The 23,894-nt window shown below is 43.8% G+C and overlaps 3 protein-coding genes across 3 annotated transcripts in view; 1 reads left to right on the top strand and 2 right to left on the bottom strand.

Moving 5' to 3' along the window:
• Positions 1–117: 117 nt before the first annotated feature.
• wdr24 (WD repeat domain 24) lies at positions 118–10,292 on the bottom strand. The gene is made up of 12 exons (XM_055924148.1): positions 10,201–10,292; positions 9,640–9,741; positions 9,221–9,282; positions 8,545–9,028; positions 7,323–7,500; positions 6,476–7,148; positions 6,240–6,349; positions 6,040–6,155; positions 5,778–5,882; positions 5,113–5,453; positions 4,612–4,796; positions 118–2,581 (listed from the first exon to the last, which is right to left on the bottom strand). Exons 4-12 carry the CDS (start codon positions 9,023–9,025, stop codon positions 2,413–2,415), a joined length of 2,358 nt encoding a protein of 785 aa, XP_055780123.1. The 5' UTR covers positions 9,026–9,028; positions 9,221–9,282; positions 9,640–9,741; positions 10,201–10,292; the 3' UTR covers positions 118–2,412.
• zgc:112496 (uncharacterized protein LOC541336 homolog) lies at positions 10,249–12,629 on the top strand. The gene is made up of 6 exons (XM_055924219.1): positions 10,249–10,380; positions 10,700–10,872; positions 11,090–11,183; positions 11,381–11,540; positions 11,878–12,030; positions 12,275–12,629. The coding sequence occupies exons 2-6, from the start codon at positions 10,739–10,741 to the stop codon at positions 12,448–12,450; spliced, it is 717 nt and encodes a 238-aa protein (XP_055780194.1). The 5' UTR covers positions 10,249–10,380; positions 10,700–10,738; the 3' UTR covers positions 12,451–12,629.
• Positions 12,630–19,304: 6,675 nt separating this feature from the next.
• rhbdl1 (rhomboid, veinlet-like 1 (Drosophila)) overlaps positions 19,305–23,894 on the bottom strand; it is a 58,195-nt gene continuing 53,605 nt past the window's right edge. The window contains exons 7-8 of the mRNA XM_055924181.1: positions 23,606–23,666; positions 19,305–23,130 (exon numbers count right to left, since the gene is read on the bottom strand). Coding sequence (XP_055780156.1) covers positions 22,859–23,130; positions 23,606–23,666 — 333 coding nt within the window. The 3' untranslated portion in view covers positions 19,305–22,858. The remainder of the gene's footprint in view (positions 23,131–23,605; positions 23,667–23,894) is intronic.

The following is a 23,894-nucleotide window of genomic DNA, read 5'->3' as shown; positions in this document are numbered from 1 at the left end:
TTAATTAAGGTGTAAGCACAATTTAGCTTGTGTAATCTATTCCTTTTCAAATTCTAGTTCCGTAAGCATTATGTCCCATTCAAAAGGTCACTCACTGACTGGTTTATGATAGACAGCTGAGCTTCACAAAATATTTTATTGCCATAGAAAAGTGCTGGAGATTCGTTATCTGATGAATAAAGTCCACATCATCGAGACAGACATCTTTATCGCTATTTAGTGACCAATACACCGAAAAAAAAAAAAAAAAAAAAGGCCATTTCAGCAAATATACAGTACCAGTCAAAAGTTTGGGCACACCTACTCATTCAACGTTTGTTTATTTTTACTTGTCTACTTTGTAGAATAATAGTGACAACGTCAACACATGGAATCATGTAACCAAAAAGTGTTAAAACAAATAAATATATTTTAGATTTTTCGAAGTAGCCTTTCTTAGCCTTGATGACAGCTTTGCTCACTCTTTGCATTCTCTCAACGAGCTTCATGAGGGAGTCACCTGGAATGCATTTCAATTAACAGGTGTGCCTTAAGGTAATTTGTGGAATTTCTTTCCTTTATGTGTTAGAGCCTAATCAGTTGTGTTGTGACAAGGTAGGGGTGGTATGCAGAAGATACAGACCAAGTCCATATTATGGCAAGAACAGCTCAAATAAGCAAAGAGAAACAACAATCCATAATTACTATAAGACATGGTCTGTCAATCTGGAAAATTTCAAAAACATTGGACGTTTTTTCAAGTGCAGTCATAAAAACCATCAAGAGCTATGATAAAGCTGGCTCTCATCAGTACTGCCACAGGAAAGGAAGACCCAGAGTTACCTCTGCTGGAGAGGATAAGTTCATTAGTTACCAGCCTCAGAAATTCACAATTAACTGCATCTCAGATTGTACCTCACAGAGTTCAAGTAACATACACATATCAACATCAACTGTTCAGAGGAGACTGCATGAATCAGGCCTTCATGGTCAATTTGCTGCAAAGAAACAACTATAAAGGACACCAATAATAAGAGACTTGCTTGGACCAAGAAACACAAGCAATGGACATTAAACCGGTGGAAAGCTGTCCTTTGGTCTGATGAGTCAAAATTTTAGATTTTGGGTTCCAACCGCCGTCTTTGTGAGACGCAGAGTAGGTCAACTGATGATTTCCGCATATGTGGTTCCCACAGTGAAGCATGGAGGTGGTGTGATGGTGCTTTGCTGTAGACACTGTCTGATTCATTTTGAATTCAAGGCACACTTAACCAGCATGGCTACCACAGCATTCTACAGCGATATGCCATCCCATCTGGTTTGCGCTTAGTGGGATTATCATTTGTTTTTCTAACAGAACAATGGCACAAAACACACTTCCAGGCTGTGTAAGGGCTATTTGACCAAGGAGAGTGATGGAGTGCTGCATCAGATGACCTGGCCTCCACAATCACCCGACCTCAACCCAATTGAGATGGTTTGGGAAGAGTTGGACCGCAGAGTGAAGGAAAAGCAGCCAACAAGTGCTCAACATATGTGGGAACTCCTTAAAAATGGTTGGAAAAGCATTCCAGGTGATTACCTCGTGAAGCTGCTGAGTGCAAAGGGTGGCTACTTTTTAGAATATAAAATATATTTTGATTTGTTTAACACTTTTTTGGTTACTACATGATTCCATATGTGTTATTTCATAGTTTTGCTGTCTTCACTATTATTTTACAATGTAGAAAATAGTAAAAATAAAGAAAAACCCTTGAATGAGTAGGTGTGTCCAAACTTTTGACTGGTACAGTACGTGTTTGCATGCATGCGTATATACACATACATATATACAGTTAAAGTCGGAAGTTTACATACACTTAGGTTGGAGTCATTAAAACTTGTTTTTCAACCACTTCACAAATTTCTTGATAAACTATTGTTTGTTGCAAATTAATAACTTAAAAATCATACAATGTGATTTTCTGGATTTTTGTTTAAGATTCCGTCTCTCACAGTTGACGTGTACCTATAATAAAAATTACAGACCTCTACATGCTTTGTAAATAGGAAACCCTGCAAAATCGGCAGTCAAATACTTGTTCTCCCCACTGATAGATATATATCTATATATATACACACACACCCATAAATTGTGTTCACTTAACTTTGAGTTTCTGTCATTGTCAAAGTGAGCCAGCGGGCCCATCTCAAACTTTTAACAGTGCTCCATAAGGTCCCTCGTTCTCCTCTCCAACTGCTTTAATGAATTGGACTTCAGTCTTACCGACCTATCTTCCAATACAGTCATCCTGCTACCATGGCCACCCCCCTGTGGACCCCAGTCTTTGGAGAGGCCAGCCTGGAGTGTGAGACCCAGGCCAGGGTGAGCCAGGTGAGGTGAGGTGCTCCCCCTCTCACAGAGAGCCGGCTGGGAGGGGGTGGAGCTGAGGGTCAGGTGTACTCACACAGGTGTCCACAGCCAGCCGGGCAGTGAGAATTGCTCTTTAACCAGTTCATCACGTGCTCCAGGTGCCCGCCGTGACTGCAGCCCTGGCACCACACAAACAGCCCCTTCACCACATGGTGGCACACGGCACAAACACTGGCACACTGGTGACACCTGGGGAACGGGCAAAGAAGTTGAGTGGCTATATTGCACAACTTTCCAAATGTCCTCTTGCCTGGCTCCTCTCTAGGTTTCTTCCTAGGTTCCTGCCTTTCTAGGGAGCTTTTCCTAGCCACTGTGCTTCTACATTACATTTACATTTAAGTCATTTAGCAGACGCTCTTATCCAGAGCGACTTACAAATTGGAAAGTTCATACATATTCATCCTGGTCCCCCCATGGGAATTGAACCCTGGTCCCCCCGTGGGAATTGAACCCACAACCCTGGCGTTGCAAGCGCCATGCTCTACCAACTGAGCCACATCTGCATTGCTTGCTGTTTGGGGTTTTAGGTTGGGTTTCTGTATGGCACTTTGTGACATCTGCTGATGTAAAAAAGGGCTTTATAAATACATTTGATTTGAGCGTATATACACTGCTCAAAAAAATAAAGGGAACACTAAAATAACACATCCTAGATCTGAATGAATGAAATATTCTTATTAAATACTTTTTTCTTCTTTACATAGTTGAATGTGCTGACAACAAAATCACACAAAAATTATCAATGGAAATCAAATTTATCAACCCATGGAGGTCTGGATTTGGAGTCACACTCAAAATTAAAGTGGAAAACCACACTACAGGCTGATCCAACTTTGATGTAATGTCCTTAAAACAAGTCAAAATGAGGCTCAGTAGTGTGTGTGGCCTCCACGTGCCTGTATGACCTCCCTACAACGCCTGGGCATGCTCCTGATGAGGTGGCGGATGGTCTCCTGAGGGATCTCCTCCCAGACCTGGACTAAAGCATGGAGCGAGACATGATGTCCCAGATGTGCTCAATTGGATTCAGGTCTGGGGAACGGGCGGGCCAATCCATAGCATCAATGCCTTCCTCTTGCAGGAACTGCTGACACACTCCAGCCACATGAGGTCTAGCATTGTCTTGCATTAGGAGGAACCCAGAGGCCAACCGCACCAGCATATAGTCTCACAAGGGGTCTGAGGATCTCATCTCAGTACCTAATGGCAGTCAGGCTACCTCTGGCGAGCACATGGAGTGCTGTGCGGCCCCCCAAAGAAATGCCACCCCACACCATGACTGACCCACCGCCAAACCGGTCATGCTGGAGGATGTTGCAGGCAGCAGAACGTTCTCCACGGCGTCTCCAGACTGTCACGTGCTCAGTGTGAACCTGCTTTCATCTGTGAAGAGCACAGGGCGCCAGTGGCGAATTTGCCAATCTTGGTGTTCTCTGGCAAATGCCAAACGTCCTGCACGGTGTTGGGCTGTAAGCACAACCCCCACCTGTGGACGTCGGGCCCTCATACCACCCTCATGGAGTCTGTTTCTGACCATTTGAGCAGACACAGAGGTCATTTTGCAGGGCTCTGGCAGTGCGCCTCCTTGCACAAAGGCGGAGGTAGCGGTCCTTCTGCTGGGTTGTTGCCCTCCTACGGCCTCCTCCACGTCTCCTGATGTACTGGCCTGTCTCCTGGTAGCGCCTCCATGCTCTGGACACTACGCTGACAGACACAGCAAACCTTTTTGCCACAGCTCGCATTGATGTGCCATCCTGGATGAGCTGCACTACCTGAGCCACTTGTGTGGGTTGTAGACTCCGTCTAATGCTACCACTAGAGTGAAAGCACCGCCAGCATTCAAAAGTGACCAAAACATCAGCCAGGAAGCATAGGAACTGAGAAGTGGTCAGTGGTCACCACCTGCAGAACCACTCCTTTATTGGGGGTGTCTTGCTAAGTGCCTCTAATTTCCACCTGTTGTCTATTCCATTTGCACAACAGCATGTGAAATTTATTGTCAATCAGTGTTGCTTCCTAAGTGGACAGTTTGATTTCACAGAAGTGTGATTGACTTGGAGTTACATTGTGTTGTTTAAGTGTTCCCTTTATTTTGTGGAGCAGTGTAGAAATATTTAACTTGCCATTTAGTTACACTTAATTCCTTTCTAGATTGTTTCTCATTAGGTTAGTAACCCTTCATTTAACCATTTACTGTGTAAGATAGGTCAAAGTTATACCGGTCACAGATCCAGCCCCTGTTGCTCATGGGCCGTTTGCAGTTGCTGCAGTTGACGTGCAGCGTGGTGGATGTCTGGTTCAGACAGGTGATGGCGCTGCAAGTGCTCAGCTTGATGACCTCGTTGGACACGTTCCACAGCTCGAAACGCTGCAGCAAGTCAATGTAGGACATGTACCAGTGCTCCTGAAATAGGGTCACCGCTATTATTAGAACATGCCGAAATAAACAAAATATTTGTCCGCTTGGAAGACATGCAGATTACCAAGACTCTAACCTCCATCATTATTTAGTCAATCAAGCAGTTATTTGTAAACCAAATCAGTCATGTTAAATTGTTCAGAAATCAGAATTCTCAAGAGCATCCCAATTAATTTTATGCCAGACATAATCATTGAATTTGTATTCTGGTTCAGGAACCGACCATACATATTCTCAGCATTATTCGTATTAGAAAGCTTCAGTTCTTCACCATGACAACTGTTATGTCCCTAGCTCTGACCTGAGTGAGGTCGTCGATCTCCTTGCGGATGCGGTCTCCCAGGACGATGAGCACCGAGACTGCCATCTGCACGTCTCCCTGCTCGGCGTAGTGGCTCAGCATCTCCCTGACCACGGGGCAGAAGAAGCGTGCGGGGAGGTGGGGGCTGAACAGCGGCTGCGAGATGGCGATCAGGGAGAGGGACTCTATGGGCGTCAGGCACATGACCTCTGCCTCATTGCCACTGGCGTGCGGCGAGTCGGCCTTGTCCTGCTGCAGGTGCTCCGGGACCGACGGGTTGTCCATGATCTCATGGCGCAGCGGGAAGGCCTCCTGGGGGAGCGTGTACTCCTGTTCTTCCACTGAAAACACCGGAGAGAGAAGAATAATGCTCAGAAAGTACTAGGCGTAGATCATAGACTAGCTATGAAACATGGCTGTAACCTCCATTGAAATGGCATTCGATATAAGGTTAGTGGAGGCTATATCAAAGGTCAAATAGGGGGTGCTTATATGTATCCCGTTTCACCGCATGTACAAGTGGGTAACCTGTACGAGTGTGAGGTGTGAAATGAAAATGCGTTAAAAAAAATAATATGTATTTCCCCAACTCCCCCTTGGACACCCTCGGAGAGTCCAAGTCATCAGTGTTGAATGTATACGACCTGTGTTGGGGTCAGACTCACCGGCCTGGATTTCGTGCTCCATAGAGTAGAGGTCATCGTCATCCAGCTCAGCGTCACCAAACATGTACTCCGCCTGTCCCTCACTCCCCTCGGTCTCCTCATTCTCTGCAGTGGGACAAATGTCTGTATTGTTTACTCATCTATTTCATCCATCATAGTAAGTAACATTCTACTAAATGTGGTTCACAAAAACAACCTATATGTTGATTAATTTCTTCAGTCAAGTGGGAGTAGCTTGAATGTTTTTAGAGTTTACTCTCACCGTCGTTGTTGCTGTTGATGAGCGAGTTCCCAGGTTCCAGGTGAATGTTGTCCTGTCTGCTCTCTCCCTTACTACGGTCCAGCCTGCTCTCCGTCCCCATTTCCTTCATACTGAAACTTGGGCGGGCACAAAAAAAGGATTTTAGTTTGTCCACACTATTTTTCAGCTTATGCGTTTTATGTAAAGCCTGTGGTCAGTACCTGTTCATTAAAGGAAGGTTGCCCAGTTTGCTGATGTTATTTGGACCAGGTGTCGAGAGGTTAGCTGGATCTGAGAACATGAGCCGAAGCATCGTCCATGTAGTTGAAACCTTCAAATGGGGAAATATGAAATAGGTTTGTTAGTGATCCTCAAAACTCTACTTAGTTCCACAATAATGTTTAATTGGATATGTGTAAATGAATGCAGCTCATCTCTGAGTGGAAGACTGACCAACCTGAGGTCTGTTGAGCTCCTTGGCCACCTTGGCATTGTGGTCGCACAGCTCGGCAAAGGGTTTTCCGCCGAGGAGGTAGAGGCGCGCCGTCTTGACAAACCAGTCCATGCGCCTGCTCTCCAGAGACGACTCGAACACGCTGAGGGCGCTGGACACGTGGGCAAACTGCTCCGTCAGATCGGGCTTCTTGAAGAAGAAGATTGGGTAGCGGCGGTCGCCACTCGGGTAGGGTTTCCTGTTGGAGTCGCCACTGATGAGGCTCTCCTTGGCGGCGAAGGCCAGGTCGCCAAACAGGCCGAAGCACAGCCCCTCGGGGTTGGCCCGGTCCACGGGCCGGCTGGCGTCCTTGAACATGTGCTGGTAGAGCGTGCTGTCCTTGGAGCCTGACAGCAGGAAGTAGGGGTCATGCTGGTGGCGCCACACGATGCCCGTGGTCACGTCCTTGTGCTCCTCGAAGGTGGCAAAGGGGATGAAGGGCCGTCGGACGTCCCACACGTAGATGTTGTGGTCCACCATCATGGAGCAGGTGGCCAGGTGCCACTTCCTCTCAGGACGCCACTTGACCCGTGCCACCGAGGCGATGGTCTGGACGCAGTAGATCTCTTTGGCCCGGTTGGTGGTCATGTCCCACACCTTCACCATCTTGTCCCGGCCGCCAGTGGCCAGCCAACCCCTGCAGACAGAGGTCAATACATTAGCAAAGTGGCTGTTGATTCAGGTGAATCAACAGCCACACTGTAAGCAAGAATGGTTACTGTATCTAAAGAAAATTCACTTTAGATGAATGGTCAACCAATGCAAACATCAATGCTTTTTCAACATGTCTTTCTCTAAAGCCTCTGCCTACCTGTCATCTGGGTGCCAGTCACAGCAGAACACAGGACCGGTGTGGGCTGTGAACATCCTCTCATACCGGTCAGGCCTCCGGATGTCCCACAGCTGGACGTTACCGTTCTCAAAAGAAGCAGCAAAAGTAAAGTAATCCTTCATGCTGAACTGAACATCTCTTACACTCTCCGACTGACCTGAAAAAAAATAACATCGATAAACAGGAATGTTATCAGGCCAGGTACATTACCATGTCGTACGACTATGTTGTTTATTTAGTAACTAATAAGATGCTGTTTGTTTTGTAGCCCAGAGGCATTCCTGGACATGAGCAGGGCCTGGTTTCCCAAAAGCATCTTAAGGTTAAGTTCATCGTTAGAACCTTCGTAGGAGCATCGTTAAATCACCCAGCTGTTTCCCAAACCATCATTAGTAAAGTCGCACATAAAAAACAATTGTTATTTACCAACTGCAACAGACCACTCATAGAACAGCTAAGTGCATCGTTAATGCTTTTTTTGCCCTTCTGCGTCACTTTATACACAGAAGATCTCTGCTCAACATAGAATCAAGTTGTTTATCTGTCTCTCTGTGACCTCCGATAACTTCGGAAAGAAGTTGACTATAAATACAAAGTTGCCAATGTCTTTGCAAGTGAAGGATAAAAATATGTTCTAAATGAAAACTGAGAACTGCTTTCCTACATAGGCATATAAATTTAAATCATATGGGAATCAATTTCATGTTCAGTCAATTTAGTTCTATTCGATGCTACACTGTCTGTAATTTTGCCTCAATATATTTAATGATGTGTAACATGTGCGCAATGATGTGCCAAATTAAAATCGGAAATTTAGTGCATTATAGGGTAAGCATTCAAATAAGCCACCTCAATATTTTGCAGCCGTAAGGTGAAAACTCTAGGAGCTGATCTGTCGTCAGTATTGTGGAATAATTATTATGTTAAGGTAAGATTTGAATGGAGAAAGCTGATCAAAGAGCAGCGCTGCCTTTCTTCCTATCAGTATTGACATATGCTCCAACAACGCACGTGGTGTTTTGGGAAGCGCATGTAACATCTCGGCCGTTGTAAGAACGATGCATCATTAAAACACTCATAAGCCTAAATTGCATCGCTATCGGGAAACCAGGCCCAGGTAGGTATTTCTACACTCCACCCAAGGTGTTACTCCTGGGTTCAACCTCAAAAGAGTGCAACAACTATCCACAGACACACATACCAGAGAAGGTGCTGACGGACTCCTTCTTGCGCAGGTCGAAGCACTTCATGTAGCCGTCCTGGGAGCCACTGAGCAGCATGTAGACTTCGGTGGGGTGGAAGCACACCTTGTTGACCGTGCGCTTGTGCTCGGTGAACAGCTGGTCCTGCTTGTTGCGCGACGGCTTGCCCAGGTTCCAGGTGACTACCGCCCCGTTGGTGGCAGCCGTGGCCAGCAGGTTCTCCTCCATCTGGTGCCACATGACGTCGGCGCAGCTGAAGTTGAGCGAGGGCTTGCGGCCCACGCGCAGGTTGAGCTTCTCCACAAACTGCTCCTCCTCCAGGCCGTAGATCTTGAAGATATTGCGGCCGGCCACCACCACCTGTGTGGCATCGCGGCACACACTGATGGCGTTGGCGGGCGCGTCCAGGTGGCAGAACATGGTGCGTCCGCTGATGCCACTGCTGCCCAGGGCTGTGGTTACCCGCGACATCTTCTCCATGGCCTGGTGGGGGACACAGAAGGGTGGTTGGGGAAATTATATTGGAATATTCCAAAATAATGCCCATAGTTTCGCCAGAAGATGGCACTGCAGCTATGAGGAGAGCTCAGTTTGGTACTTGAGCTGTGCTGCTGGCAGTGGTCTGTCACATATTTATAAGACCCTGTAATCTCTAATTAATTCCAATGGACTTACTCCAAATAGCAGCGGCGATCCTCTCTGCCTCTAGAGAAACACAGAGGCCTCCTCATACAGTCCTGTCAGAGGTCACCAGAGAAAAGGGTCATTCTCCTCCACTTCAACAAACATCCACACGTATATGTTAATCTTGTAGAGCTGAGAAAGGGAACCCATTCAGTAGTGTGTCTGTAGGTTTTTGCTCCAACCAGCCAGCCACGACCTGATAGTACCTAGGCCTAACCAGTATCTACTTAGACAAAGTTCCTTCCTGTTCAGGTGCTGAGGTCCAAGCTGGAGCAAAAAGCCTGACTGTCATTGCAACTCTTCAAAATCAAATTATCTTTAAAGAGTAGCTACACTGATACGTCACTGAGGCTGAGACAATTACTGCAACCAGATTAAACATTCACAAGTCACAACAAAACAGTGCTTACCTACAACCCAATAGTCTTCTATAACATGGCTCAAGAGAATATTCACCCCCCTTTGCCCGAAGTGCATGGCGGACTGCTTAATACTCCCAGCTCTCCAGATTCCTGCATGATTATAACAAAGGGGCGCATAAAACTAAGATGACCAGTCATTGCTTAAAACAATGTAACCACTGAACTCTGCAATGTTTAGGGAAGTTTACGACCTGTCATTTGAAATATTTATAAATATTAGCTAGCATCTGGCTAGGGTAGCTAACGTACCTAGCTATACTAATTGTGTCGTTCTCGAAATGGCCTCACAACAAGACTGAGACACACAGCCAATGAATGCATTTCAATAAAAAACATTTGCCTTCTAATTTGCGAGCAGAAATCACCTGGGAGCTGACTATATTGCTAGCTAACGTTAACTTGCTAAAGTTGCAACATGGCAGTCGGATAACATGATGCTAATTATTTTACTAGCAGGTTCAAAATATTAGTTGACGAGAAAGGTACCGTTATTTCCCAATATAAATGTTTTCAGTGCACAACAATTGGCGCTAATTATGGAGGACTAACCTTGCTTTTGAAAAAAAAATTGTTGTTCACTGCACTGGAGAACCGGAAGTTGTAACTGTTATTACCATGAATCTAGCGAAAACAAGCATTACAAAACGGAAGTACATGTTCTGAAAAGAATTCATTCATCGTTCATACTTCGTTTTGTAACATTTTATTACTGTTCTACACATGTGGATGGTAAGTGTTTTTCTACCTTTTATTATTCTGACATCATGACTTTGAAGTCGAAGCTGAAGGCATGTTTCTTGTTCTTCCCATACAGTTTCAGTTCATGCACATATATCTATTGAATAGGCTATTTTGGGCCAGAATGAATATCAATACAGAGAGTAAGCCTATTGAACTGAGAATGAGGCTTGTCAACTATGGTTTCTGTTCTCCAATGTATATAAAGGTTTAGATAGCAGCTGTCATCTGCAGTGTGTCAGGGGAAAAGGCTCTCCTCCCTCAGGAGTTTTGGGGAATAACAACATTCCCCTGTGTAATGTCTACTCAGGTCTGAGGTGGTTTTGGCCCATTAACCCTTTATAAAGCAATGAGTGGAGCACTATTCGCCTGCAAAGACCCAGCTGTCTGGAGAAAGTTATATGGGAAATACTGGGAGGTAGTGGAGGCCAAGTCCCTTGGGAAGGGCAAGAAGTCTGGAAAACTGCTTCCCTTGGATAAATGGTAAGTGTGGCACATATATGATCCCATTACCAGGTATCAATGAAGAGCAGACTATCATCACAACTACAGTCAATCTGTCACATGAATTAACACAAACACACATAGATTTGAGCTTTCAATTTATCAGGATGGGGAATCCTTCAATTACATTTATACATGCCTTTTGATTGATGTAAGTAAACATGTTATATTTAGTCTGAGCCTCATCTCTGGTCAGGTATCAAGAGGAGCTGCCTGTAGCCATCGCTGGGCGTCCTTACAAATACGTCACCCAACCAGAGCTGGTGAAACTGATGGAGTGGAAGCTCACTGTAAGTAGTGCAGATAGATGCATAGCTTTATTGACTAAGTAGTAAGTGAATGTTTCTTATATTCCAGGTAATAATTTGAAATTAAAATAAAAATCCAATTAACTATGCTTTCCTTACTGTCCATGACCAAAGAAATTTCTTTAAGCTCCCTGCTCCCTGACTGGTTGTGAAATGTCTTGGCACTGTATCACCTGCAGAGGGGGAAGTTCCGTCCGCGGCTGCAGCAGCTCGTGGCCTCTAACAGTGATGAGATGGTGGAGAAGTGCTCTAGAAAGGCCTTCAGTCTCCTCCCTGACGTCCAGGCAGCCATCACAGAACTCAGCTCTCTCAAAGCCCTGGGCCCAGCCACCGCCTCAGGTCAGCAGCACCTAGAGGCCGTCTGTCTGGTTCACAGGATGGGAGAATACTTTTTAGGCAATTTTTAAGACTGATAAGACTGAGAAGGCTGACATGTTTTCTTCTTTTCAAGAGTAGAAAAAAAGTAACCTAGACAATGTTGGTTCAGTCACCTTCTTAATGGGATAAATTGATTTAGTCCTATTCATCCCGATTTAGCATGCTGAACAAAGCTCATAATGCAGGACGGAGGTTCCCGACACTCTGTCAAAGTGTAGTTAATATTCAGGAAACTACAGCGATCCGGTAAGGGGCACAGTTTAACTTGGACTATCTTTGACTGGCCGTTGTGTTCCAGCTGTATTGGCAGCAGGAGCTCCCGAGCAGGCTGCGTTCATGGCCGACGAGGCCGTTGAAAGTATCCCTGGACTGGGGCCCATCCAGTACACACCCAGGCACTATGCGCTCTACCTGAACAAGATGGCTACACACACACAAACACTTAACAAAGGTGAGTGAGTGTGTGCATGTGTGTGTGCGTGTGTGTGTGTGTGTAATGCACATTTGTGGATACATATTCAGCGGGTCCAAATATTATCTATCTGCAACATTGTAGTTTTGCTCCATGTGCAATAGGCTCCCTCCTGGTGTGTGTAAGAGACAGGAGGGGGGGAAACTATACCCGGGATGTGGAAACCCCATGCCGTAATCTATGCTGACGTTGTTTGTTGACCCGCCTCCTCCATCTTCCTCAGTGGACAGCGAGCGGGACTGGACCCCCCATAGGGTGGAGCTGTGTTTGTGGGCATGGGCTGTAGCCAATCAGCTGCAGCTCCCCCTGCTGAAGGACGTGAATCTAGAGAACAGCCTTCACAATAAGTCAGACCCGGAGACCAATGACAGGCCAGCTAAGAGAAAGAGGACCAAGTAAACTTTTTTTCTTCAGAAAACTACCTTGTAAAGCCTTTAGTTTGATTATAGAGAATATGACTGGGATGAAAAAATGTCAGGCTACCTCAACATTATTGCAGTAGTGTTTTGTCTTTACGGTATGTCTAGTTTTACAGTGTAACGTGCAAATAAACTTGCAAATTAAATCTTTAAACAGGATTTATTTAGCATCTGGTGCTTGGTTAACTCACCCCATGTACCCACAATGTGTAGTGCCTCTTGATGATACTTTTGTATATATAGTGTATGTGGACACCCCTTCAAATTAGTGGATTCGGCTATTTCAGCCACACAACCGTTGCTGACAGGTGTATAAAATCAAGCACACAGCCACTCAATCTCCATAGACAAACATTGGCAGTAAAATGGCCTTACTGAAGAGCTCAGTGACTTTCAACGTGGCACCGTCAAATGTCACCTTTCCAACAAGTTAGTTCGTCAAGTTTCTGCTCTGCTAGAGCTGCCCTGGTCAACTGTAAGTGCTGTTATTGTCAAGTGGAAACGTCTAGGAGCAAGAACGGCTCGGCCGCGAAGTGGTAGGCCACACGAGCTCATAGAACGGGACCGCTGAAGCGCTTTGTCCTCAGTTGCAACACTCACTACTGAGTTCCAAACTGCCTCTGGAAGCAACGTCCACACAATAACTTTGTGGTTGGGAGCTTCATGAAATGGGTTTCCATGGCCGAGCAGCCGCACGCACACAAGCCTAACGTCGGCAATGCCAAACATCGGCTGGAGCGGTGTAAAGCTCGCCACCATTGGACTCTGGAGCAGTGGAAATGTTTCTCTGGAGTGATGAATCACGCTTCACCATCTGGTAGTTCGACGGACAAATCTGGGTTTGGTGGATGCCAGGAGAACGCTACCTGCCCCAATGCATAGTGCCAACTGTAAAGTTTAGTGGAGGAGGAACAATGGTCTGGGGTTGTTTTTCATGGTTCGGGCTAGGTCCCTTAGTTCCAGTGATGGGAACTCTTAGCGCTACAGCATACAATTAAATTCTAGACGATTATGTGCTTCTAACTTTGTGGCAACAGTTTGGGGAAGGCCCTTTCCTGTTTCAGCATGACAATGCCCCCGTGCACAAAGTGAAGTCCATATAGAAATGGTTTGTCGAGAGCGGTGTGGAAGATCTTGACCGGCCTCCACAGGGCCCTAACCCCAACCCCAACTTTGGGATGAATTGGAAAGCTGACTGCGAGCCAGGCCTAATCACCTAAAATCAGTGCTCAACCTCACTAATGCTCGTGGCTAAATGGAAGCAAGTCCCCGCAGCAATGTTGCAACATCTAGTGGAAAGCCTTCCCAGAAGAGTGGAGGCTGCTATTGCAGCAAAGGGGGGGCCAACTCCATATTAATGCCCATGATTTTGGACATACTTTTGGTCATGAAGTGTATGTACAAGGTGGCTAGTATAATAAATATAGCGGTGGGATGATGAGACATTTCCACAGTATTGTTCTTTATTTGTATTGTTCCTAAATTAAAGCAAATACAATGAACAGTACAAAATAAAACCAAAATATATACAATAGAAAATGGTTCAGTTCAGAACATTTAAAAAGTACAATACATCATGAAATAATTTAATGAGGACTTTAATATAAACAATCCATATTTACATTAAATTTAGTTTTCATTTGTTTCTTGGTGACCCAGAGAAAAATAGCCTTTTTGTTCATTTTTTAAAATAATTTTTTTGTAGAGCTGTATTGGTACAACCTCTGGTCTGGATTTGGAAACTTAACTGCCGAAGCTTGGCACCATTTTATCAATGCAAGATAACAGCCAGTGAAAACTACCACAGCAGCACACATGACCTTAAACCAAACTGCCTCAATTATCCATGATATTGTACCATATTCTGCATTCAAAACCTCCATATACTGGTATTATAATGGTCTAGAGATGGATGATAACAACTTGGATAACTGTTGATAGTTGTATGTTGGTCAAACCATGTGTGGATTCCACTGCTATCAAGTTTCTTTGTATTAGAAGGATACTGAGAAGGTAATGTACAGGTTTGCTTGCTTCGATTCTTATTGAAAATACGTTTATCTGGCTAATGAGCTACAGTAGCTTGCCTCATACAGTACTGCATTACAGTACCCCATGTTCAAGTAGTACACCACTGACACATACTAGGAGAAGGCATCCTGCTTGGTCACAAGCATCAGCTTAAAGCAGATACTGCATATTGATATCATTAAGGTTGGTTGATCTACATATCCATAAAATATAAAGAGCAGATCAGTGATGCAGTGATCCTCCTAACCTGATGCCTTTAATCACTCACAAACGCAACAGCCAAGTTTAGGGTGTAGATGCACTGAATGTAACAAGGCATTATCCGTAAGAGCACAACGGATTGTGGTAAGGAGGTAATACCTATGAAAGCATCAAATAAAGAACAAAATGGCACTATAACATATTGGCACAATGACATGTCAGTTTATCACGATACAACAAGTGCAAAAAAAGCTCACCTATGACAAAACACATGGGTCTGGAATATCTAATAACAGTATAAATCTCAAGTATGCTTGCTACAAAAGTTGTTGCATTTAGACACGAACAAGCAGAGAAGGAATGAACAGGGAAAGTTGTTTGAGAACGGCTCCATAAAATGATGTCAACTAAGGGGTTGACTCAACCAAGGAAAATGGAGGGCACATGGCAAGATGGTACGTTGGTTCCACTCTCTTTTAACAGTGACGTCCTTTAATTGGGATGTGGTTCAACAACTATACTACCTTCAAGATGTTAGGCTATTCATGGACACTGACAAATATGTGACCGGGGTCTTCAGACCACTCACTAAAGAGGTGGTGGTGGTCTAATCAATAGAGTATCATTGATAAAATGGATCACATGATCCATGATTGGCTGGCTGCCCCTATTCTACTCATGCTATTCTTCACCAGGCCCACCTTTGTAGATGAAAACAAAATGTCACACAAAAGACAGCAATCAAATCAACATCATGCGGCTTGTCACATTTACGGAAAGAAGAAGAGATGTTTACACTAGTGGAGCCCCAGGTTCTGGTAGAACTGAGCCCTGCGTAACAGCCATACATCACTTCCGACGCCCGAGGCGTTGTGATGGGCACACGACAAGATATGAAGGCACACACAGCTGCTTTACGACCTCAATGGTGTTTTATGAGTGGTGCCACCTCCATTCCTCTTTCTCTATTCCCCCTCTCCCTGCATTGCTCACAGTCACACTTTGGCACACGGCAAAGTTGTCACATATCAGCCTGTAGATGACACTTGCTCCTTCATTACAGTGTTTATGCCTCTCCCCCCAGATCCTCGGCTGTCTGGATAAAGCAGACAGCTTCATAGCCAAAAGGAGAGTGGGATTGGATGGGCTTTTGTAGAAGACGTGTTGTTAGTGCTGATGTCTTTGGAGGCGGCCTAGGGCCAGGTAATTTGGCTTACAGATGGATAATAAACCACTCCTGACGACTTTTCTCTGCCTGCTTAATTAGGATATATGCACTTCTTATTTCCCCTGACGGCGGCCTCATATGCCATGGTGAAAAGAGAGCTGAAAAAATGAGCATGTCTATGAATACAGAATTGGAGACTTATTTGAGACGGATCATACATTAAGATCAACTAACTTAAAGGGGCAGTGCAGTTAAAAACGTGATTTTTTTTAAAACACTATGAGGTCGAAATAACACTGAAATTGTGAAGATTATCATAATGCCCTTTTTCTGTAAGAACTGTTTGGAGAAAAAAAATCAGGTGGGATGAAATTTTTGGCCCATATCATGACATCACAGTCGACCATGGTTTGCCAGTGCTGTGATAAGATTTGGTATTAAACAATGAATTTATATGCACTGTATGTTTGTTAGCTAGCTAGCCAGCCAGATTTAGAGGAATGATTACATTAATTTAAAAATGAACTGCCAGTTTGCCATTCAAACAATGCAGTCAATCCACAGCCATAAACTGTCTGAAATCAGTTAAGTTGTAAATTCAACAAGTTGTATCATATAATACCACTCACAGCTTTCCAAGTAAACAAACATTTTGACGGTCTATTTTAGAGGCTATTTATACAGAAAATTGGTATAAAACCTGTATAAACTGTATTTATATATATATATATGCCTTCAGCAAGTATTCAGACCCCTCGAATTTTTCCACATTTTGTTACGTTACAGCCATATTCTTAAATGGGTTAAATAAAACAATTTACTCATCAATCTACACACAATACCCCATAATTACATTTTTGCTAACTTATTAAAGCCAAAAAACAGAAATACCTTATTTACATAAGTATTCAGACCCTTAGATATGAGACTCGAAATTGAGCTCAGGTGCATCCTGTTTCCATTGATGATCCTTGAGATGTTTCTACAACTTGATTGGAGTCCACCTGTGGTAAATTTAATTAATTTGACATGATTTGGAACGGCACACACCTGTCTATATAAGGTCCCACAGTTGACAGTGCATGTCAGAGCAAAAACCAAGCCATGAGGTCAAAGTAATTGTCCATAGAGCTCCAAGACATGATTGTGTTGAGGCACAGATCTGGGGAAGGGTACCAAAAATGTTCTGCAGCATTGAAGGTCCCCAAGAACACAGTGGCCTCCATCATTCTTAAATGGAAGAAGTTAGGAACCACCAAAACTCATCCTAGAGCTGGCCGCCCGGCCAAACTGAGCAATCGGGGGAGAAGGGCCTTAGTCAGGGAGGTGACCAAGAACCCAATGGTCACTCTGACAGAGCTCTAGAGTTCCTCTGTGGAGATGGGAGCACCTTCCAGAAGCACAACCATTTCTGCAGCACTCCACTAATTAGGCCTTTATAGTAGAGTGGCCAGACGGAAGCCACTCCTCAGTAAAAGGCAGTAATTAGTTCAATTAGTTCAATCAGACCATGAGAAACAAGATTCTTTGGTCTGATGAAACCAAGATTGAACTTTTTGAGGAAACCTTGCACCATCCCTACGGTGAAGCATGGTGGTGGCAGCATCATGCTGTGGGGATGTTTTTCAGCGACAGGGACTGAAAGACTAGTCAGGGTCGAGGCAAAGATGAACGGCGCAAAGTACAGAGATCCTTGATGAAAACCTGCTCCAAAGTGCTCAGGACCTCAGACTGGGGCGAAGGTTCACCCTCCAACAGGACAACGACCCTAAGCACACAGCCAAGACAATGCAGGAGTGGCTTCGGGACAAGTCTTTGAATGTCCTTGAGTGGCCCAGCCAGAGGCCAAACTTGAACCCGATCAAACGTCTCTGGAGAGACCTGAAAATAACTGTGCAGCAACGCTCCCCATCCAACCTGACAGAGCTTGAGAGGATCTGCAGAAAAAAGAAGACTTGAGGCTGTAATCGCTGCCAAAGGTGCTTCAACAAAGTACTGAGTAAAGGGCCTGAATACTTATGTAAATGTGATATTTTAGTTTATTTTTAATAAATTTGCAGAATTGTCTACAAACCAGCTTTTGCTTTGTCATTATGAGGTATTGTGTGTAGATTGACGATGAAAAAAAAACGATTTAATCAATTTTAGAATAAGGCTGTAACCTAACAAAATGTGGGAAAAATCAAGGGGTCTGAATACTTTCCGAAGGCACTGTATACAGTTGAAGTCGGAAGTTTACATACACCTTAGCCAAATACATTTAAACTCAGTTTTTCTCAAATCCTGACATTTAATCCGAGGAAAAATTCCCTGTCTTAGGTCAGTTAGGATCACCACTTTATTTTAAGAATGTGAAATGTCAGAATAATATTAGAGAGAATTATTTATTTCAGCTTTTATTTCTTTCATCACATTCCCAGTGGGTCAGAAGTTTACATACACTCAATCTGTATTTGGTAGCATTGCCTTTAAATTGTTTAACTTGGGTCAAACGTTTCGGTTAGCCTTTCACAAGCCTCCCACAATAAGTTGGGTGAATTTTGGCCCATTCCTCCTGACAGAGCTGGTGTAACTGAGTCAGGTTTGTAGTCCTCCTTGCTCACACACGTTTTTTCAGTTCTATCCACAAATTTGCTATAGGATTGAGATCAGGGCTTTGTGATGGCCACTCCAATACCTTGACTTTGTTGTCCTTAAGCCCTTTTGCCACAACTTTGGAAGTATGCTTGGTGTCATTGTCCATTTGGAAGACTGATTTGCGACCAAGCTTTAACTTCCTGACTGATGTCTTGAGATGTTGCTTCAATATATCCACATAATTTTCCTCCCTTATGATGCCATCTATTTTGTGAAGTGCACCAGTCCCGCCTGCAGCAAAACACCCCCACAACATGATGCTGCCACCCCCGTGCTTCACGGTTGGGATGGTGATCTTCGGCTTGCAAGCATCCCCCTTTTTCCTCCAAACATAACGATGGTCATTATGACCAAACAGTTCTATTTTTGTTTCATCAGACCAGAGGACATTTCTCCAAAAAGTATGATCTTTGTCCCCATGTGCAGTTGCAAACTGTAGACAGGCTTTTTTGTGGCGGTTTTGGAGCAGTGGCTTCTTCCTTGCTGAGCGGCCTTTCAGGTTATGTCGATATAGGACTCGTTTTACTGTGGATATAGATACTTTTGTCCCTGTTTCCTCCAGCATCTTCACAAGGTCCTTTGCTGTTGTTCTGGAATTGATTTGTACTTTTCGCACCAAAGTACGTTCATCTCTAGAAGACAAAACGCCTTTCCTTCCTGAGCGCTATGACGGCTGCGTGGTCCCATGGTGATTATACTTGCATACTGTTGTTTGTACAGATGAACGCGGTACCTTCAGGCATTTGGAAATTGCTCCCAAGGATAAATCAGATTTGTGGAGGTCTACAAAAAAAAAATCTGAGGTTTTGGATGATTTCTTTTGATTCTTCCATGATGTCAAGCAAAGAGGCACTGAGTTTGAAGGTAGGCCTTGAAATACATCCACAGGTACACCTCCAATTGACTCAAATGATGTCAATTAGTCTATCAGAAGCTTTTAAAGCCATGACATCATTTTCTGGAATTTCCAAGCTGTTTAAAGGCACAGTCACTTTAGTGTATGTAAACTTCTGACCCACTGGAATTGTGATACAATGAGTTATAAGTGAAATAAGCTGTCTGTAAACAATTGTTGGAAATATTACTTGTGTCATGCACAAACTAGATGTCCTAACCGACTTGTGAAAATTATAGTTTGTTAACAAGAATTTTGTGGAGTGGTTGAAAAACGAATTTTAATGACTCCAACCTAAGTGTATGTAAACCTTCGACTTCAACTGTACATACTGTATATGGCAGTATTTCTATTAAACAACTTCTGATATATCACATGCCTTACTTTTATTTTCCTGCATAAAGAAAAGCAGAAAATACATCACCTAATTCTTTACTGCCATTAATTCTAATTAGACTGGTTTGGATTTCTCCCTGACCAAAATGGCTGCCATTTCACCCCATTCTGGAACATTGAGGGATTAGTCATTTAATAGGATCTCTATGCCTCCTACTTTGAAGGGGTAAGCGGGGTAGGCTCTGGAGTCTAGAAGATCCTATACGCCAATCAGGACTGTATATGTAAATATATTTACATTCGTATTGACACGCCCGCACAATCAGACTGAGCATTTCAAATGGCAAAAATAGTCTCTGAGAAATAAATGATAAAACATATATTTTGAGTTATTTTTATAAAATAAACACATACAGTGATTTAAAAATACAATTAAAAAGCCTGCTTTAACTGAGACCTGGGTCCGTTTTTAAGGGTGGGGAAATAGAAGCTTGTACCTTGTACTTCAGCTTTTGTCACCCCTTTAGTCGTTTAGTTTTCATTTCCTGGAAGGTTCCTATTCAAGGCCCAGTGCAGTCAAAAACGCAATTCTCCTTTGTTTTATATACAGTATATTTCCACGCTATGAGGTTGGAATAATACTGTGAAAATTATGATAATGCCTTTTTAGTGTAAGAGCTGTTTGAAAGACCACCTGAAATGGTCTTGTTTTGGTGGGATGGAGTTTTGGCCTGCCTGGTGTCATCACCAGGCAGTAAATTCATTAATAGACCCATAAGAACCTCTCTGAAAATAACAGCTAGTTTTCAGTTTTCCACTCCTCACTCAGTACTAGCAAAATTAGTTGAGATATTGCTCTTTGCTAAGAAGTGAATTTTTTCAATTTTACTTTAAAACAATCACAGTTAGGTACTTAATTATTAACCAGAAATTATTTGATATTGAGATAAAAATGGCTGCATTGGACCTTTTAACAGTTTTATGTGTATTACAATAACATCGGTAATTAGTTTATAGCCCTTTCATCAGCCCTATGCCTTTTCTGGGTTAATGTGCTATGGATTCTTTAGCTTACGAGGCACAATTATCCTCCTCTTAGATAGAATTCACCTTTCATAAATTATTCGTTATGGCACACTCAGTATTCCTGCATCATCTGTCAGTGACATAATCATGTATGCTGAGGATAATGTCTGAGACCAACTGTCAACATTGGCAACTCTAAAAGTTTTCTAAAGCAGTCAGAAGAAACCTTCCAAATTAAATAGACTACAGACTGAAAAAAAAGTATACAGAAATTAAATAAGTGAATGGAATTTCAAGATTAGTCAAAGCCTAGCATTTTCTTGATTCAGTCAACGAGCTCATTTGTGGCAGGTTTCTCTATCCAAAATGTGTCATTAACCAAAAAAGACTGTCGTCAGGCATCACCACACTGGGGGGATTTGGAATCTGGCAACCATGCAGTAACGTGTGTCTAAATATTCTATCTGGCAACCAAGGTTTTAAGATGTGTTTATCAACAAATATCTAATGTCGCCTGAGAGCGACAGTCCAGCATTTCTCAAGCATATTCTTGCACAAACAGTTTGGCTTTGTCATCCTGTCTCATTTGCCACATAACTCATATGACATATTTTATTATCAACTTTGACATTACCAATGAGGACTACACGGCAGAAAGTTCACCGAAGCATATACCAGCAAACAGTCACTGACTGTTTTCACTCTGCCTTTGTTTTCCATTTCTACGTTGAATTGGTTCTTCTATGGCTTATTCTGTAAAGCACTAAGATTTATAAAGATGAGTGTAACTTTCTTCAATGATGTTCATTCATCATAGTAACCAGGGATGTTTGCTGTCGATTTCCTTTCAGAGGATCAAAGCTGTATAGTAAGAGTAATCATAAGAACATCAATCATAGCATTACATCTGCACCATTTGAAACATTCTTCTTTTGTTTTCCCAAACAAGAAAGAAACAGAAATAAATGATTAACACTCCTTTTTATGTGTACATTCTTTTACAAAAGTATACAGTCCCTAAGAATGAGACACTGAGGTATAGACTGGGATTTGACAGACTGAACCCAATGCCCGCTGGGACACGAAGGTCAGAGGTCAGGCGATGATGACATGTCCGTTGCCCTCCCCAGTTCCGTCTGTTAGAGTGAGAATAGACAGAGGCCTGTGTCGCTCTCTTTGCGTTCCCGCGCTGACTTACAGCATCAGGCAGTGGTTGTTCTTGGAGACGGTGACACAGGAGAAGGGTGCGGATTGGTGTGTCCGGGGTGTAAAGAGCACACGTCTCAGTTTGGACCTTAGAGGATGAGTTAGATGAGATGCTGGTGCTTTAGCAGGCTAGGGTATGGTACTGCTAGAGATTATGCTAACCTGCTGAAGCATTTAGGTTGGGTGGAAAATGAGAGTGACAATGGCTACTAGGGACATGAGCACCACAGTGGTGATGGTGGGGAAATAGGATATCACGGTTTCAGCATTGATTTTTTTTCTTCTCTGTCTTTTCCACCTCCCTAGCTGCATGCCTTGTTACATGTAATACCTATTCCTGTGAATTCATATTCTTATTCCACAGTGTAGATCTAGTGTTTAGGTGCATGTTGAGCAGTAGAACACTGGTGTCCTTCTGCCTCATGTCTTTAAAAGGGGCAGTAAGGAATACTGACAGAACACACATCTGTCCAGTAAGAAGCACCTCAAGGGTCACTCTGAACGCAAAGGAGAGCTGACGCTGCATGGTGTTAATCAAAATGGCTCTCTGACAGGTTCGACCTGAAGCTGGGTTGAGCTTCAACACAAAAGACAAAAGGGACGCTCCACAATGAGAATATGAAGACAGCTACACATCTTTCACCTGCATATATTGCTACCAAGTTCCCTCCCACCACAAAACAGAGATCATTCTATGATGATATGGGTACATTGGGAAAAAATATTCCTGCTCTGTACAGTTTTGAATTAAATAACTTCCTGTGTTTTGAATGGTGTTGCCGGGGAGGTTGGCTGAGCGGACAGGAAAAGGATACGGCGAAGGCGCTGGGTCTTGACATGTGACAGTGAGAGGGAAAATGTAATGGAGTGAGAGAGAGCTTCTTGGTGTCAGGGAGCGGGTGGAAGCTGCACCCCCAGCAGCTCGTAGGCGAAGATGTTCCAGAAGATGGCGAAGAGAAGGAAGGTGATGAAGGAGAAGAGGATGACCCACCAGGAGCACTGCTTCTGCAGGCTCTCCTCGTAGCTACGCAGGATGAGCAGGCCCATGCTGATGCCCACCACCGCCCCCGCCAGGTGGGCCATGAAGCTGGGCTGGGGCCCCGAGGAGGGCAAGGGCGGGGAGAAGCGCAGCCACACGGCACGGCCCACCTCCGAACTCACTGCAATGGAAGAAGTCATCAATATGAGTGGAAATGTGGGATTTGGCAGAAGGAGTTTTGAGTACAGTCCAAGACTAGGGCTTTGCTAAGGCTAAGGCTATGTTTAAAGAGACGGGCTGGCTAAGGATACACTAGACTGAGCTATGGCGAAGTCCGACGCGGGACAGACGGACAAAACATATTGCACACTGACGAAAGTCGTAGTGAAGTGGGAAAAGTCACTGCCATACAGCATAAGTCATATCCTCTGAACGAAATACTGCATATCCAATCTGCAACCTGAGGGCCACTCACTCCTCCCCATTGCACTTGAAGCAATACCTCAACTCATTTTACAAGGCCCACTCAAGTTATAACACAAGCGTTTCGCTATACCCACAATAACATCTGCTAAACACGTGAATGTGACCAATACAATTTGATTTGAAAATAGTGTAGATACTGAATGGCTATATGGATATAGTATGAAACTTACTGCACACCAGTGCCAGAATCATGCGGAGGAGCTTGTATGGACACCGCATACCGGCCCAGTTCTGCAAAACAGAGAGACAAGCGGCAAGTCAAACACAAACAGTCGGTTCCAAAGACCTGTATATTTACAGCTTACACAGTGAGTATCTCCACCATCTCTGCATTCTGTAGGGAACGTGTGTAAATAACAGCGATCAGACATCCACTTCCATACAAGTAGGATGAGGACAGGCCTACTAGACAGAGACATGATTATACACCTGGCTGCTCTCCAATCGGTGGTTCCACCT

This window comes from Salvelinus fontinalis, chromosome 1 (genome assembly GCF_029448725.1).
Source record: "Salvelinus fontinalis isolate EN_2023a chromosome 1, ASM2944872v1, whole genome shotgun sequence".
Classification (NCBI taxonomy): domain Eukaryota; kingdom Metazoa; phylum Chordata; class Actinopteri; order Salmoniformes; family Salmonidae; genus Salvelinus; species Salvelinus fontinalis.
The sequence above is the reverse complement of the archived record's forward strand: the minus strand, read 5'-3'. Positions and strand labels throughout refer to the sequence as shown.

Coding starts and splice junctions, on each gene's coding strand:
- zgc:112496 (XM_055924219.1), top strand. CDS start 10,739: ATGAGTGGAGCACTATTCGCCTGCAAAGACCCAGCTGTCTGGAGAAAG. Junction 11,184..11,380: donor TGATGGAGTGGAAGCTCACT/GTAAGTAGTGCA, acceptor TATCACCTGCAG/AGGGGGAAGTTCCGTCCGCG. Junction 12,031..12,274: donor CACACAAACACTTAACAAAG/GTGAGTGAGTGT, acceptor CATCTTCCTCAG/TGGACAGCGAGCGGGACTGG.
- wdr24 (XM_055924148.1), bottom strand. CDS start 9,025: ATGGAGAAGATGTCGCGGGTAACCACAGCCCTGGGCAGCAGTGGCATC. Junction 5,883..6,039: donor CATCAACAGCAACAACGACG/GTGAGAGTAAAC, acceptor GTCCCACTGCAG/AGAATGAGGAGACCGAGGGG. Junction 2,582..4,611: donor AGGGGCTGGATCTGTGACCG/GTATAACTTTGA, acceptor CCCGTTCCCCAG/GTGTCACCAGTGTGCCAGTG.